We start from the raw sequence: 12,870 nt of genomic DNA, 5'->3' as shown, positions 1-12,870 counted from the left end.
CAAGAGGTGAATTTGGGGAATAGAGAAAAAGAGGGCGAAGGATTGTTGGATCAAAACCTCTGGAATCCCCAGCCAGAGCAGCTCAGTCATTGAAGACCCATAGACTGCCAGGAGGAAGCTGGCTCTGGAAAGATTTATTTGCTCTGAGACTCTGCCAAGTGAGATGCCAGGTCACAGGTGGAGCCCTCCTGCAGCCCGGATCAGCCCAGGGAATAGGGCAGCCCAATGCCAGGCTGGCCGCAGAGGAGAAGGCAACAGGAGCCAGTGACGCCAGCCTGGGGCGGGGTGTGAGCTGGTGCCTGCTGCCACAAGGCACTCATACGATGCCATCAAAACCCTGCAGACCGCACTTCTTGCCGGCCACCTGGCAGCCGAACCTCAGCGCTTCCTGCATGCTCTTCCCTGGAGAGAGGGACAAGTGGCCAGGTCGGCAGGGGCAGGGGCAGGCCCCAGCCCGGTGCCTCCTGCTGGGGTACTCACCCTGGGACAGGCTGAAGATGACCGCCGCGTTGAAGGTGTCTCCGGCCCCCAGAGTGTCCACCACACAGGGCGGTGGGAAAGCGTCCGAGTGGAGCAGCAGTCCATCAGGGCCCAGCGCATCCGCGCCCTCCTCCGCCCAGGCACAGACCAGCGTGGCCCTGTGACACCCTCCTCTCAGTGAGCTGTTAGTCCAGTCCTGGCTCTAGCCTTGTCCCCCTCCCAGGGCAGACCCTAGATGCCAGGCTCCCTCACTCCTCACACCCACACCGGGGCACGGCCTGGCTTCTGCAAGCTCACCCCTTCTTCACACGGCTATACAGGCCCCTCAGGGCCTCCTCTGCTGACCGGAACCCGAAGTGCTTGGCCACATCTTTGCTGACAAACACCTGTGGGCAGTGGAAGAGAGGCTGATGGTCATCTGAGCTCTAGCTCCAGCTGTCCCATACCACCAGCCGCCTGGCATTGATATTATAACGCTGCTCCTCCAACATGGCCGCCTAAGCCCTCAGGTAGCCTCCCGCTGTACCTCAGGAAAGGTTTTCTCACTCACTCAAGATATGCTGGAAAGCAGCTATGTAAGCTGTGACACAAAAGTCCCAGTCTATTTGTTCTAAGATCGACGAATCTCCTCACAATTGAAAACCCAGGGCGGGTCTTGAGCGCCATCTTGGGGTGCAGTCTACAGCGAGCAGGTTAAATCACAGCTCTCAGGAGGGTTTTGGTTTTGTTTGGCTTTCCTCATACAACTGTGCCCTCTAAGTCTGATTTCGTCATCTTTAAAACAAAGGGCTGGAGGGTTCTAGAACTTTCTTAACACCAGCTACACATTAGAATCACCAAGGAGTTTCATTAAAAAATACTTCAGCCTCCACCTCTATCAACCAAATTGAAAAAAAAAAATGAAGGTGGGGTTCAGGCATCCACATTTTTTAATGTGCAGCCAAGGGCCCAACCTGCTTCACTGTGGTGCTAGAATTATCACCCAGACTCCATTTATGTTCCAAGTTTACATGGGCAATCCCCTTCCCATCCTCCCTCACCCCCTAGTGGCTCCCACCCCATAGTTGGAGGGCACCTTGGAGAATGGTGCCATCCTGTCATTTGACAAGATGAGAAGACAGGAGGCCCATTGAGGAGAGGCTGGCCCTGTGGCTGGATGTCCTGGCCTTGTCCAATCCCTCTGGACATACCCATGAGCCCCCTGGGGTGGAGAAATTCTACTGCTTGGCTACTATTGAGGTCTGTGCAAGAGCCCAAAGCAGGGAGTCTGTCTCTTTGCTTTGCTCCCACCTGCCAACATCACCATGTGTGAAAGGCAGGGCAAGAGAATACTCAGACTCCGTTTAAGAACCAAATTAGGCTGGATGTGGCTGGCAGCTGTGGGGAGTGTGTGGGGTGGGGGGTGGGCACTGCAGGGGACACTTACCACATCTCCATAACCAAACAGCTGGTACAGCTCCTCGCGCGGCTTCTCCACCTCCACAGACACCTGGATCTTGCTCTCTGGAGGCTGCCTGGCATTGTGCTGTTCTATCCGCTGTAGCATCTTCACCTGCTCTGATGCATTCCGGCCCTGGAGCAGAGCAGGGCAGGGCAGGCAGCTCAGGACCAGCCGGGCTCATTCTTCCCTTCCTGCTGGAACTATGGGTGATGGGGGGAGAGGAGCCAGGGCTGCTGAGCTGGAACTCATCGTAAGTCTCAGAATTCCAATGCTGTTATGGACCTTGAAGACTTTATCAACCAGCTCTCCCATTTCACAGATGAGAAGACTAGAGAATAAAAGAGACTTTCCTGGGACTTCCCTGGCAGTCTAGTGGTTAAGACTTAGCACTCCCAATGCAAGGGGCATGAGTTCAATCCCTAGTGAGGGAACTAAGGTCCCATATGCTACACAGTGTGACCAAAAAAAGAGAGAGACTTTCCTAAGGACTACAATAAATTAAACAACAAAGCTAGGACTAGAACTCAGGACTTCTCAAGATCTCCTTCCATCTAGACTCCAAAACTGCTCTTGGAATGAAGACTCTAGTTTCCTTTATTTGGGAGCTGGGTTAGGGCCTCTCCTTCCTGCCTTCCCCAGAGTTAACAGATCAGGTCTCCCACGGCCTGGCTCCTGCCAGAGGCTGAGTCTGGAGGAGGTGGGACAGCCTGTAACATAGAAAGCACCGGACTTTGCCTAGAGCCAGCCTCCTGCTTCTGGTGCCTATATCCTGCTGTGTGATCTTGAGTACATTACTGACTCTTTCTGGGCCACAGTTGCCCACCTGAAAACATAGATGAGGACAGAGAGGGGATGGGTTGGACGGTGGTGGGCTCATTTATCTCTAAGGAACTCCATGGTTCGAAAACCAAGGAGGCAGAACATGCAGAGGGGCTGGAAGGTCGAGGCCCTCAAAACACAGGTAGGGCAGGGCTTGCCTCAATGTGGATCCACTTGAACCGGGTCAGCTCAACCTTCTCAAAGTCTTTAGCGGACACATCTGGCAGGTTCCTGAGTCACAGAACAGAGAAGGCTTAAGGTGAGGTCAGCCAGAGCCAGGATCTCTAACTCGTTGCTAGGGCCCCTATGCCTGGTACTGCCTGCAGCATGGCAGGAAGCTGGATCTATAGCACGTGCTTCTGAGGCTCAGCCCTGGAACAGACCCTGTTTCAGGCTAAACTTGAGACCACTCCTTACCCCACCGAGCTCCATCCAGACAGGGGACTGGAGGCAGTTTCCTAGGGTGCCCCTTCCTGTGTTTGAGGCTGTGATATTATCTAAAGGCAAATTCATCTACTGCATGTGTCAAGTAAGGGGCCAATCTATATGCTTTGGAGACCACATCTCCCAAAATGATCTAAGAGCACCAGGGACTACAATTCCCAGAATTCCTCTTGCCAGCAGCCCACACAGCTCCCAGCATGCAGTGTCCCGGGAAACTACAAAGGTGACCGCCATCCTTCCCAGAGCTCCGGTCTGGTTCTACTCGCTTCTGGCTGCCCCAGCAGTGTCAGCACCACTGTCCTGAGTTCGGCAGCTCCATGTTATGATCCTGAGATCAAGGTTGGTGCTTGAGGATGAATTTACTTTTGGCTGACTTAGGTGTGGAAACTTGGGAAGGGTCTACCTTGATCTTCCTTAGAGACTTACACACAGCCAGTGGCCTCCCCTTCCTGTTCTGCACTGAATCCTCCCTCGATTTAACTAGCTGCCTAACTGTGTCCCTTCTGAGGTGCTTCTCCATTGGTAAATGGGGCTGACCCCTAGCCTAACAGGCCTGCTGCAGCTGGAGATAACGTGTGTGGATATGCCTGGACCGAGGCCAGTAGGCAATAGACAGTTCTCCTTGGAGCTTCTCTCTCTCCCTTCCTATGAATACCCATATTGTGTCCCTGATCAAAGTTGCTACAGAGTGTTGCTCAATGGGCAGATGACCAAGTGTTGCCCAATGGGAAGACTGCCTCAAGTGTGTATGCCTATACACTATGTCACACTATGTCCCACACTAGGTCCCACTCATTCATTGGGACACAAAGAGCCCAGGGCCACTGGTTACAAATCTTATCCTAGAATGACTGCCCCTCCCCCAGGCCCAGTGGTTACGCTGGGCAGTAGGGTCAGCCAGAACCCCAGGGCAGTTGGGCTTGGGCCATCTCAGCCCAAACAGAGCACCTGGCACACACTCACTAGGTTCTCAGGAAACTAAACCACTGAGATTTTTCAGGAGGGAATCTGGGAGAGAGAAGTCTCTCCTTGGCAGCCTGGGACCCTAAAATGACCCCCTCCCACCAAGTTAGCAAATCATCAGATGGCTCTTATCTGCTGACCCAGTGTCCCTCTTCCCTCTTTCAGCAATGGCTGTGGATGGTATGTGGCATTTGGTCTAGCCTCATTATGCTGGAACCTTGGGAGTGGCTCATCTTTTTTGAATACCAAACCCCAGCTCCTGGTGCCATGCTGCAGGCTGGCAACCCTGGAAACTCCAGTGTGTCCCCTTCAGGGATCAAGATGGTTTGAATCACATCTCCCATCCCCCTGCCGTCAGAACGACTTACCCACCCCCACACCCAGGCTTCTGATTGGCTAATTATGGAGAAATCATATCATAAATTATATTTTGTACAAGTCTGCCTGCCCCTCCTTGGTGTTGACCAAGGCTAAGTCACCAGGCAGAGCAAAGCTCACCCCTTCCCACCTCACTTGTCCCCTAATTGAAAACAATTCCAAAATCACTGAACAGTATGGCATAGGGACAATTTCTGGTACAAAGAGGGAGGCCACGAAGGGCAGGCAACTGGGATGCCTGCGTGGCAAGTGAGGAGGCTGATTGGTGGGCTATGGCAGGCCAGGCCAGGGGGCCTTACGTGTCGTAGAGTACAATGGTACGGGAGCCATTGGAGTTGTTGATGATGCAACAAGAGCACGGGGTCTCCCCTCTGCTCTGCCAGGCCACCTGAGACACGTCCACGCCCCGCTGCCTGAAGTCAGCCACCAGGAAGCTTGGTGGGGGGAGTCCGAGCCAAGGGAAGGGCAAGGAGATACAGATTAGAGACTCCAAGTGGCCCGGGCCTTCCAGACCTTCCAGTGGGGAGCAGTGCTTCCAGTGGGGAGCACACAGGCCTTGGAGAGGAGGTCCTGCTCTGGGGGTGGAGTGATGGCGGCGGCAGCAGCTGGCAGGGTGCAGACAGGTGTACAAACCTGTAGGCATGTAGGATGGTGCGGCTACCACTGGCCTCGTTGATGATGACGGTGGAGATGGGGACGGAGCCCGTGGTCTGAAAGACCATGTAGCGGAGGTCCACAGAATAGCGGTGAAGGTCGTCCAGGACAAAACTGCCAGGGCGGAGTAATCCGGGGAGGCGCAGTTCGGCAGGGGTTTGGGGATTAGAGGGTAGGTGGCGGGGCCACCAGGGACCCTGCCTGGGGTGCAAGCAGAGAGGCTAGGAAGGGACTGGGGTTCGTCACAGGCTTGGGGGGGCAGGAGAGGTGGGAGAGCATGGCCAGAGCTCAGGGAGGAAAACCCTCATGGACATTCTTTTAGGTCCTGACTGACCCTGGCCTTCAGTCTGATTCAAGCAGGAAAGATTTCGCTAGATAGGGTGGATTTGGGGACTGAGGATATGTACCCTGTTTGAGCCAAGAAAGTGAGGGCACTGTGGCCTACACCATGCAAGACAAGACAGTATTAATAATTACAAGGTAATACTTTGTCCCCCGGAATTCCAGTTGAGCTATTTCAATCCTAAAAGATGATGCTGTGAAAGTGCTGCACTCAATATGCCAGGAAATCTGGAAACCTCAGCAGTGGCCACAGGACTGGAAAAAGGTCAGTTTTCATTCCAATCCCAAAGAAAGGCAATGCCAAAGAATGCTCAAACTACTGCACAGTTGCACTCATCTCACACGGTAGCAAAGTAATGCTCAAAATTCTCCAAACCAGGCTTCAACAGTATGTGAACCATGAGCTTCCTGATGTTTAAGCTGAATTTAGAAAAGGCAGAGGAACCAGAGGTCAAATTGCCAACATCCACTGGATCATCAAAAAAGCAAGAGAGTTCCAGAAAAACATCTACTTCTGCTTTATTGACTACATCAAAGCCTTTGACTGTGTGGATCACAACAAACTGGAAAATTCTGAAAGAGATGGGAATACCGGACCACCTGACCTACCTCCTGAGAAATCTGTATGCAGGTCAAGAAGCAACAGTTAGAACTGGACATGGAACAACAGACTGGTTCCAAATAGAAAAAGGAGTATGTCAAGGCTGTATATTGTCACCCTGGTTATTTAACTGATATGCAGAGTACATCATGCAAAATGCTGTGATGAATGAAGGACAAGCTGGAATCAAGATTGCCAGAAGAAATATCAATAACTTCAGATATGCAGATGACACCACCCTTATGGCAGAAAGTGAAGAACTAAAGAACCTCTTGATGAAAGTGAAAGAGGAGGAGAATGAAAAAGTTGACTTAAAACTCAACATTCAGAAAACTAAGATCATGGCATCCAGTCCCATCACTTTATGGCAAATAGATGGGGAAACAGTGGCTGACTTTATTTTTCTGGGCTCCAAAATCACTGCAGATGGTGACTGCAGCCATGAAATTAAAAGACACTTTCTCCTTGAAAGAAAAGCTATGACCAACCTAGACAAAGTATTAAAAAGCAGAGACATTACTTTATCGACAAAGGACTATCTAGTCAAAGCTATGGTCTTTCCAGTGATCATATATGGATGTGAGAGTTGGACTATAAAGAAAGCTGAGCGCTAAAGAACGAACGGATGCTTTTAAACTGTGGTGTTGGAGAAGATTCTTGAGAGTCCCTTGGCTGCAAGGAGATCCAACCAGTCCATCCTAAAGGAAATCAGTCCTGAATATTCACTGGAAGGACTGATGCTGAACCTAAAACTCCAATACTTTGACCAAGTGATGTGAAGAACTGACTCATTTGAAAAGACTCTGATGCTGGGAAAGATTGAAGGTGGCAGGAGAAGGGGACGACAGAGGATGAGATGGTTGGATGACATCACCAACACAATGGACATGAGTTTGAGTAGGCTCCGGGGGTTGGTAATGGACAGGGAGGCCTGGCATGCTTCAGTCCATGGGTCACAAAGAGTCAGACACGACTGAGCAACTGAACTGAACTTTGTCCCCTGGTTCCCTCTGCCTGCCCATCCCCCGGTACTCCTCCCTTGGCAGTCCTTCCTGTCCTCATGTGCTTCCTCTCATTCCACACCTGCCTTCATGATGCCTAGCCAGGAGGTGGTGCTGCTTGGCAGGGGCCGGAGGGCCCACTCACAGCCCTCGCTTTCCATACCATGGTGAGCCCACCCAGTGCCTGAGGCCCCTCAGTAAGGGTCCAGAACTCCTGCTCAGAATCCCCTCTGATCAGAATGAGTTGTGGGGGCAGTCCCTCAGGAAGACTGCACCAGCAGAACAAGGAGACCACCCCGCCCCTCCCAGCTCTTTGGAAATGCAGAGTCCTGTCACCAGCAGCTGGCAGCCACACCCAGCAGTGCAGCCACCATCCTGGCCTTTCTCACTGTGACTGGGCCCCACTTTCAGCAACACCAAAGCTGGACAATACAGATTAGCATAAAGGTACCACATCAGGGCATCATTCTTTGTCTTACACCATAAGGATCCTTTAAACAGCAGCTTTCCCAGGTGGCTTAGATGGTAAAGAATCTGCCTGCAATGCAGGAGACGCAGGTTCAATCCCGGGTTGGGGAAGATCCCCTGGAGAAAGGCATGGCAACTCACTCCAGTATTCTTGCCTGGAGAATTCCATGGACAGAGGAGCCTGGGGGACTACCATCTGTGGGGTTGCAGAGTTGAACATGACTGAGTAACTTAACTCTTTTCTACTGCGTGGATGGGAAAATATGATTTGGTTTGCTAAATAACCTTTTGTCCCCACAGTGCCAGGCACATGGTAGGTGCACATGCACTGTTTGCTGAGCATGTGGGGAGAATTTGGAATGGCACACTTATCAGCATGACTGCTGGGCCCACCACCCAGAGCTAGAAGGCCCGGTCTCGCTCTAACTGGGAGGAAAGGCAGCTGATGAAGAGGGCTGGCAAGTGAGCGGCTGTTGGCTCTGGGTCCCTCTGTCCCACCCCAGAGAGCAGGCTCTAGCCCCATTATTTGTTCCATGCCAGTTCCTAGGGAAGGAACTTGGGGCTGGGCTCTCAAAGCATTCAAAGGGTGGTGCTTTATGGGCCAACAATCTGGCAGCCTGCTCCTGTGCCCACAGTGGGCAAAGTGTGGGCCTCACCTCCTGATAAGCGCCTGCTGAGTCGGCAGTGCCAGGGGTCAAAGGGCTCTTGGGTCCCTGCAGCAGCCAACACAGAGCAAGTGCATGGGCCACTATGGGTGGCAGCCTTCTGGCTGATGGAAGCATGGGTCTGGGCCTAGTTTTAGCACGTGGCATTGGGGTGTCCTTGGGCAGGGAGCTCTCGCTGCTTCAGTGAACAACAGGGACACAAACACTGGCCCTGCCCACTCAGTTAAGAAAGAAACTGCGGGCCTGGACCCTGGGACCATGGATGCAGGACATCCTGGAGGGAGGGTGGGTACAGCATGTCCCTAACTGCCTTCTGCCACAAGCACAGGCAGGACAAGGGACGCGAGAAGGGCAAAGTCACATCCACCACAGAGAGTCTGTTGGAGGCAAGGAAGGAGAAGGTGGGAAGCTGAAGCAGGCTCCAGGAAGTGGCCAAGGAAACAGGCTGTGAAAATGAAACCTTAACAAGAGCAACAGTAATGACTAAGCAGCAGATAAGTCACACCAGGGAGAGTCTGGGATGCTGGTCCTCCTCTCCCCCACCCCACCCCCTGCATCACCACCCATTTCTGGAGGTCACAAACCATTTCTCAGAGACTGTCCAAGGCTGTCCAAGACTGGCCAAGGCTTCCTTCTCCCCCCACCCTGAGGGCCACCCTTCCCTGCTCCCACCACTCACTCGGCAACGTGGCCTGGGGCCAGCGAGCCCATGAAGGCGCAGGGGGCTCCAAGCAGGGAGAGGACGGTGCAGGAGTTGGATGCATTGCCTCCACGCTGCCATCTCTGGGACAAGCACCTGCAAAACACAAGGAGGGTCCCTGCAGCTCCAGCAGACTGAGCCCTGGGTAGGCCCCCAGAATGAAAAAGCCAGGAGGTTCCCCTCAGAAAGCATCCAGGCCAGCCTTAGGCTCAGTGAAGGGAAGAGGCTCAGGTGAGGACCCGATCTCTTCCCCAGCCCAGGCTAAATTCAAGCTCACAGTGATTCATATCTGTCTCCCACTATTCTTATGATGTCAGGAAAGCGCTCCCTCGGTGTCATCACAGTTTGAGGGTTCCATGGACTCTAGGTTACCTCCTCCTCTGTAACAGTGACCCAGTTCCCCACCTTCCCCCTCCTCCCATCAAGCCTCCTCCTTGAGAGCAGCCTCTTCCCAAAGTTGGCAAATCTACCGCTGTTCCTGTCTTAGGAGAGCCCATTTCAGTAATAACTTAGACTAAAATGATTAAGACAAGAAGCAAACCTGGACACTGTGATCATTTAAGAAGGTGGGGTGGGGGGTGCATGATAACTTTTACTTATCAAAAGTTAAGAAGATTGTTGAGTGAAGACAAGTGTTTCTCCATCTTTGTTTTTCTTTTTGTGAGCTTTATTGTCATGTAATTGACATATAATATTGTGTAAGTTTAAGGTGAAGAGAGGGATGATTTGATATATGTATATACTGTGAAATAATTACTACAATAAGGTTAGTTAACACATCCATTCCAGCACATAGTTGCCTTTTATTTTCCTTTGTTTTTCTCCATCTTTACTGAAAATCTAACAAAAGGAAACTAAGTCAGGATACACCTGATGGGCTGTCATCATCAACAAAAATGATAACTCATGCATATACAGTCAAAACACTGGAATGAATTTTCATTTGTGTTCCAATAACACTGTGAGGTAAACAGTGCAGGCTGTTATTTCTATTCTTCCAGTTTCAAAAAGGATAACAATAATAACTGGGGTAGCTTACCATAAGGGGAACAAGCACCAAAGAACCACTAATTAAGAGAAATAAATGAAGTAGAATTTTTAGACTAAGGTATATTTGTACACTAAACTTAACACTGAAGTTCCCTTTAGCCTTTGGAAAAGGGGGGCCATGATCCCATGAGAAAGAAGGATACTCATCTGTAAAGGCTCCGACATTTCTGAAGCTATGAGCTTTAGAGAAATTTTCATGCTGTGAAGAGAAGCCTGGAGAGACTGGACTTGCTCAGAGTCACACCAACAATTAAGGACAATGCTGATATCAGAACTCAGGTTTCCTGACCCCAAACCACTCCAAATGCTTTGTATTTTTAACTGGGTCCCAGCCTGAGGAGGTTTCAGAGAAAGGGGCTATAGCTTTACTCTGTGGAAACCCTTCAAAGTCACACGGACGTCCAACTTTCTGTGCAGAAACGCTCTGCTGAGCATGAAGATGCTTTCTGGAAGGCCCTTTAGGCTTGGACTCTGAGAGGCCAGGCCACTCCACAGGGGTCTGGCCGAGTTCCAGGTGGCACCTCCTGAGAGTTCTCTGCTGCCCAGGGAGAAAGCCTGGGACAGGAGGGGCTGAGACGCTAGGAAGGCCTGGGTCCCCACTCAGGTCTGCCCATCTGGGAGGCACAACAGGAGCTGGGCTGGGTGGGATGGGCGCATGGGAGAGAGGCCCTGAAGACAAGCAAACTGCTCCACAGAGCAGCAGAACCATGGGTCTGGGGGATGGGGAGGCACCCCCTGAAGGGCAGGGGGAATGGAGGACATGGGAAGGTTCTCTTCAGAGAGGCATCTCGTTTAGTGCCCACCTTTGGAACCGGCCCCCATCGGGGGGACTAGTAGGCTCTGGTCCCAGCCTCCCGACAAGCTCAAAGGGACTGGGACTCAGCTCTAGTGGAGCAGGCACTCTGGGTTCCCCCGAGGTTCCCCACAGTCCGTGGAGAACCATAGCCCTAGAATCCACTGTTCTGAGAGTAAGCCTGTCCCTCACTGTGCGCCAAGGCCTGGGGCTGGCTTGACCTTGGTAGGTGGGTGAGGTCCATACTGCAGCACACCCTGGTGCCCAGCCCCCACTGTCCCTTCACCCTTTGCCGGGGGCTCTAACGTCTGGCAAACAGAGCAGCTCAAAGCAAAGGGCCACCTCCATGAAAGGGGCAGCAGCAAAGAAACAGGGACCACCTGAGAGGGGAGAGGGCTGGAGACCTAGAATTAGGACACGTGAGTTTTACTACTGCTCTGCCACTCATTAACTATCTGGCCCCTTACAAAAACTGTCTCATTTCTCCAAATCCTTAGCTTCCTCATCTATAAGGAGAGAATGGGACTGATCCTTACATGCTTCCCGTGGGCCGCTGTGAGGAAAGCATGTAATAATGCCTGTGATAGTGCTGTATGGATGATCCAAAGCCTGAAGAACTCCCGGCACTCTCCCCGCAGTGAGCCTCATGGGTACTGGCACTGTAGTGTCTTCCCGAGCTCAGTCTTGAATTCGCCTTTTATCCAGTTCTTGGCTGAGACAACTGAGAGCCAAGAAGCAATTCTTCTCTGTATTCTAAGCACTAGACTACCCCAAGAGAAAGTCACAGATTCCACGGCACTGGAGTGTCTTGGGATGACAGTGTAATGGTGCGGTTCTTATCAAGAGTAAATATAGGAACCAACAAGTGACTCTTCAACTTCCACCAGACAACCAAGAAGGGTGTTTTCCACTATATTGTTCACTGAGTACTGTTAAAAGGACTTTTGGTAAACTCCTTTTGGAATTCAGCACAAGGAAAAAGTCTGTATGGCTCATGAACCAGCTGGACCATAACTCATAGCATCTCCAAATTTGCCTGCAGCTCCAGCAAGCCCTGAGATACAGTGAAGCTCAAAGACCACGGTTTTCAATGGTTTTGAACAGTCTAACTGCACATACTTCTTATTGTAAGCTACCTCGAAAACACTGTTTAAAAGAAACAGATGAGATCTATAAGTGGTAAATAAATTAGAAGTAAATGCTGGTGATAGGCACGTGCACAGGTCTTGCTAAAAAGGAAGGCACTGCTTTTGCACCTTCCTAGCTGTGTGCCCTTCAGATAAGTCACTGCGTCTCTCAGGGTCTCTACTTGCTTAGTCTACTTGGTAAAATGGGGATAATGATGTCTGACGTCCCAGGGTTGGAAATGGGAAGTGGAGAACACAATGCTATCCAAAGCCTGGAGCTTAATACTAAAGGCCTCAATTCTTTCCCCAGGTCCCGGGCAGAGGGCATGAGGCACTGGCTCTCAAGGCGACTCTCACAGCCTCGTTGCGGGGCCCCGGCTTCGCATCCCTGTAGTCTTGGCCGCCTGGCACAACGCGGGGCTGCAGCGGCCCCTGGGGTCACCAAGGGGCCCGGGCGCCCCTACCTGCTGTCCGTGTCCTCCTCTGGGTATTTGTCCATCACATTGATGATGTCCAGCACCACTAGCCCCACGCACAGAATCTGTTTCTCTTCCATGAAGCTGCTCCCGGAGCTTTCTGCCCACCTGGCTGACGGGGTTCCTCCCTGGTTCTGCCTCCTATCCGGGTGAATGGTGTCCCGGCTCCCAGAGTCTGGCTCCTCCTCCGCGTTCGGAGCTCCTCCTCCAGGGAGCCTCCGGCGGCGGCCAGGGGTGCCGTGGGGTGCAGGGGACGGAGCCGGGCCCTTGCTCCCCACGACCACCCACTCCAGAGGACCTGGGAGCGCAGACCCCGAGGTCTCGGTTCCCGGCCTCTCCTTGGCAATCTGCGTGGCCCAGGAGATGGCTACGTCTTCCACTTCCTGCCCTCAGTTTCCTCACTTGTCAGACGGACTCGGATCTGATGCAAAGTTCTCTAAGGCATAACTAGGCAACCTCCTGAACGCC

The 12,870-nt window shown here is 52.1% G+C and overlaps 1 protein-coding gene across 6 annotated transcripts; it reads right to left on the bottom strand.

Moving 5' to 3' along the window:
• Positions 1–114: 114 nt before the first annotated feature.
• Positions 115–12,790, bottom strand: KHK (ketohexokinase). Of its 6 annotated transcripts, XM_088841245.1 has the most exons (9): positions 12,391–12,633; positions 8,936–9,052; positions 5,159–5,293; positions 4,825–4,959; positions 2,899–2,971; positions 1,907–2,053; positions 778–866; positions 481–638; positions 115–402 (listed from the first exon to the last, which is right to left on the bottom strand). In XM_088841245.1, exons 1-9 carry the CDS (start codon positions 12,480–12,482, stop codon positions 317–319), a joined length of 1,032 nt encoding a protein of 343 aa, XP_088697371.1. In that variant the 5' UTR covers positions 12,483–12,633; the 3' UTR covers positions 115–316. The 6 variants fall into 6 exon arrangements, with proteins under 6 accessions (XP_088697371.1, XP_055255713.1, XP_055255715.1 ...); XM_055399738.2 differs by lacking the exon at positions 4,825–4,959 and having other exon boundaries at positions 5,159–5,380; positions 12,391–12,790; XM_055399740.2 differs by lacking the exon at positions 4,825–4,959 and having other exon boundaries at positions 12,391–12,790.
• Positions 12,791–12,870: the final 80 nt, after the last annotated feature.

The sequence above is a fragment of the Moschus berezovskii genome, chromosome 11 (assembly GCF_049115385.1).
Source record: "Moschus berezovskii isolate FMDL1 chromosome 11, NW_MosBer_1.0, whole genome shotgun sequence".
Taxonomy (NCBI): Eukaryota; Metazoa; Chordata; class Mammalia; order Artiodactyla; family Moschidae; genus Moschus; species Moschus berezovskii.
Note: the sequence above shows the minus strand (reverse complement) of the source record. Positions and strands in the feature narration are given on the sequence as shown.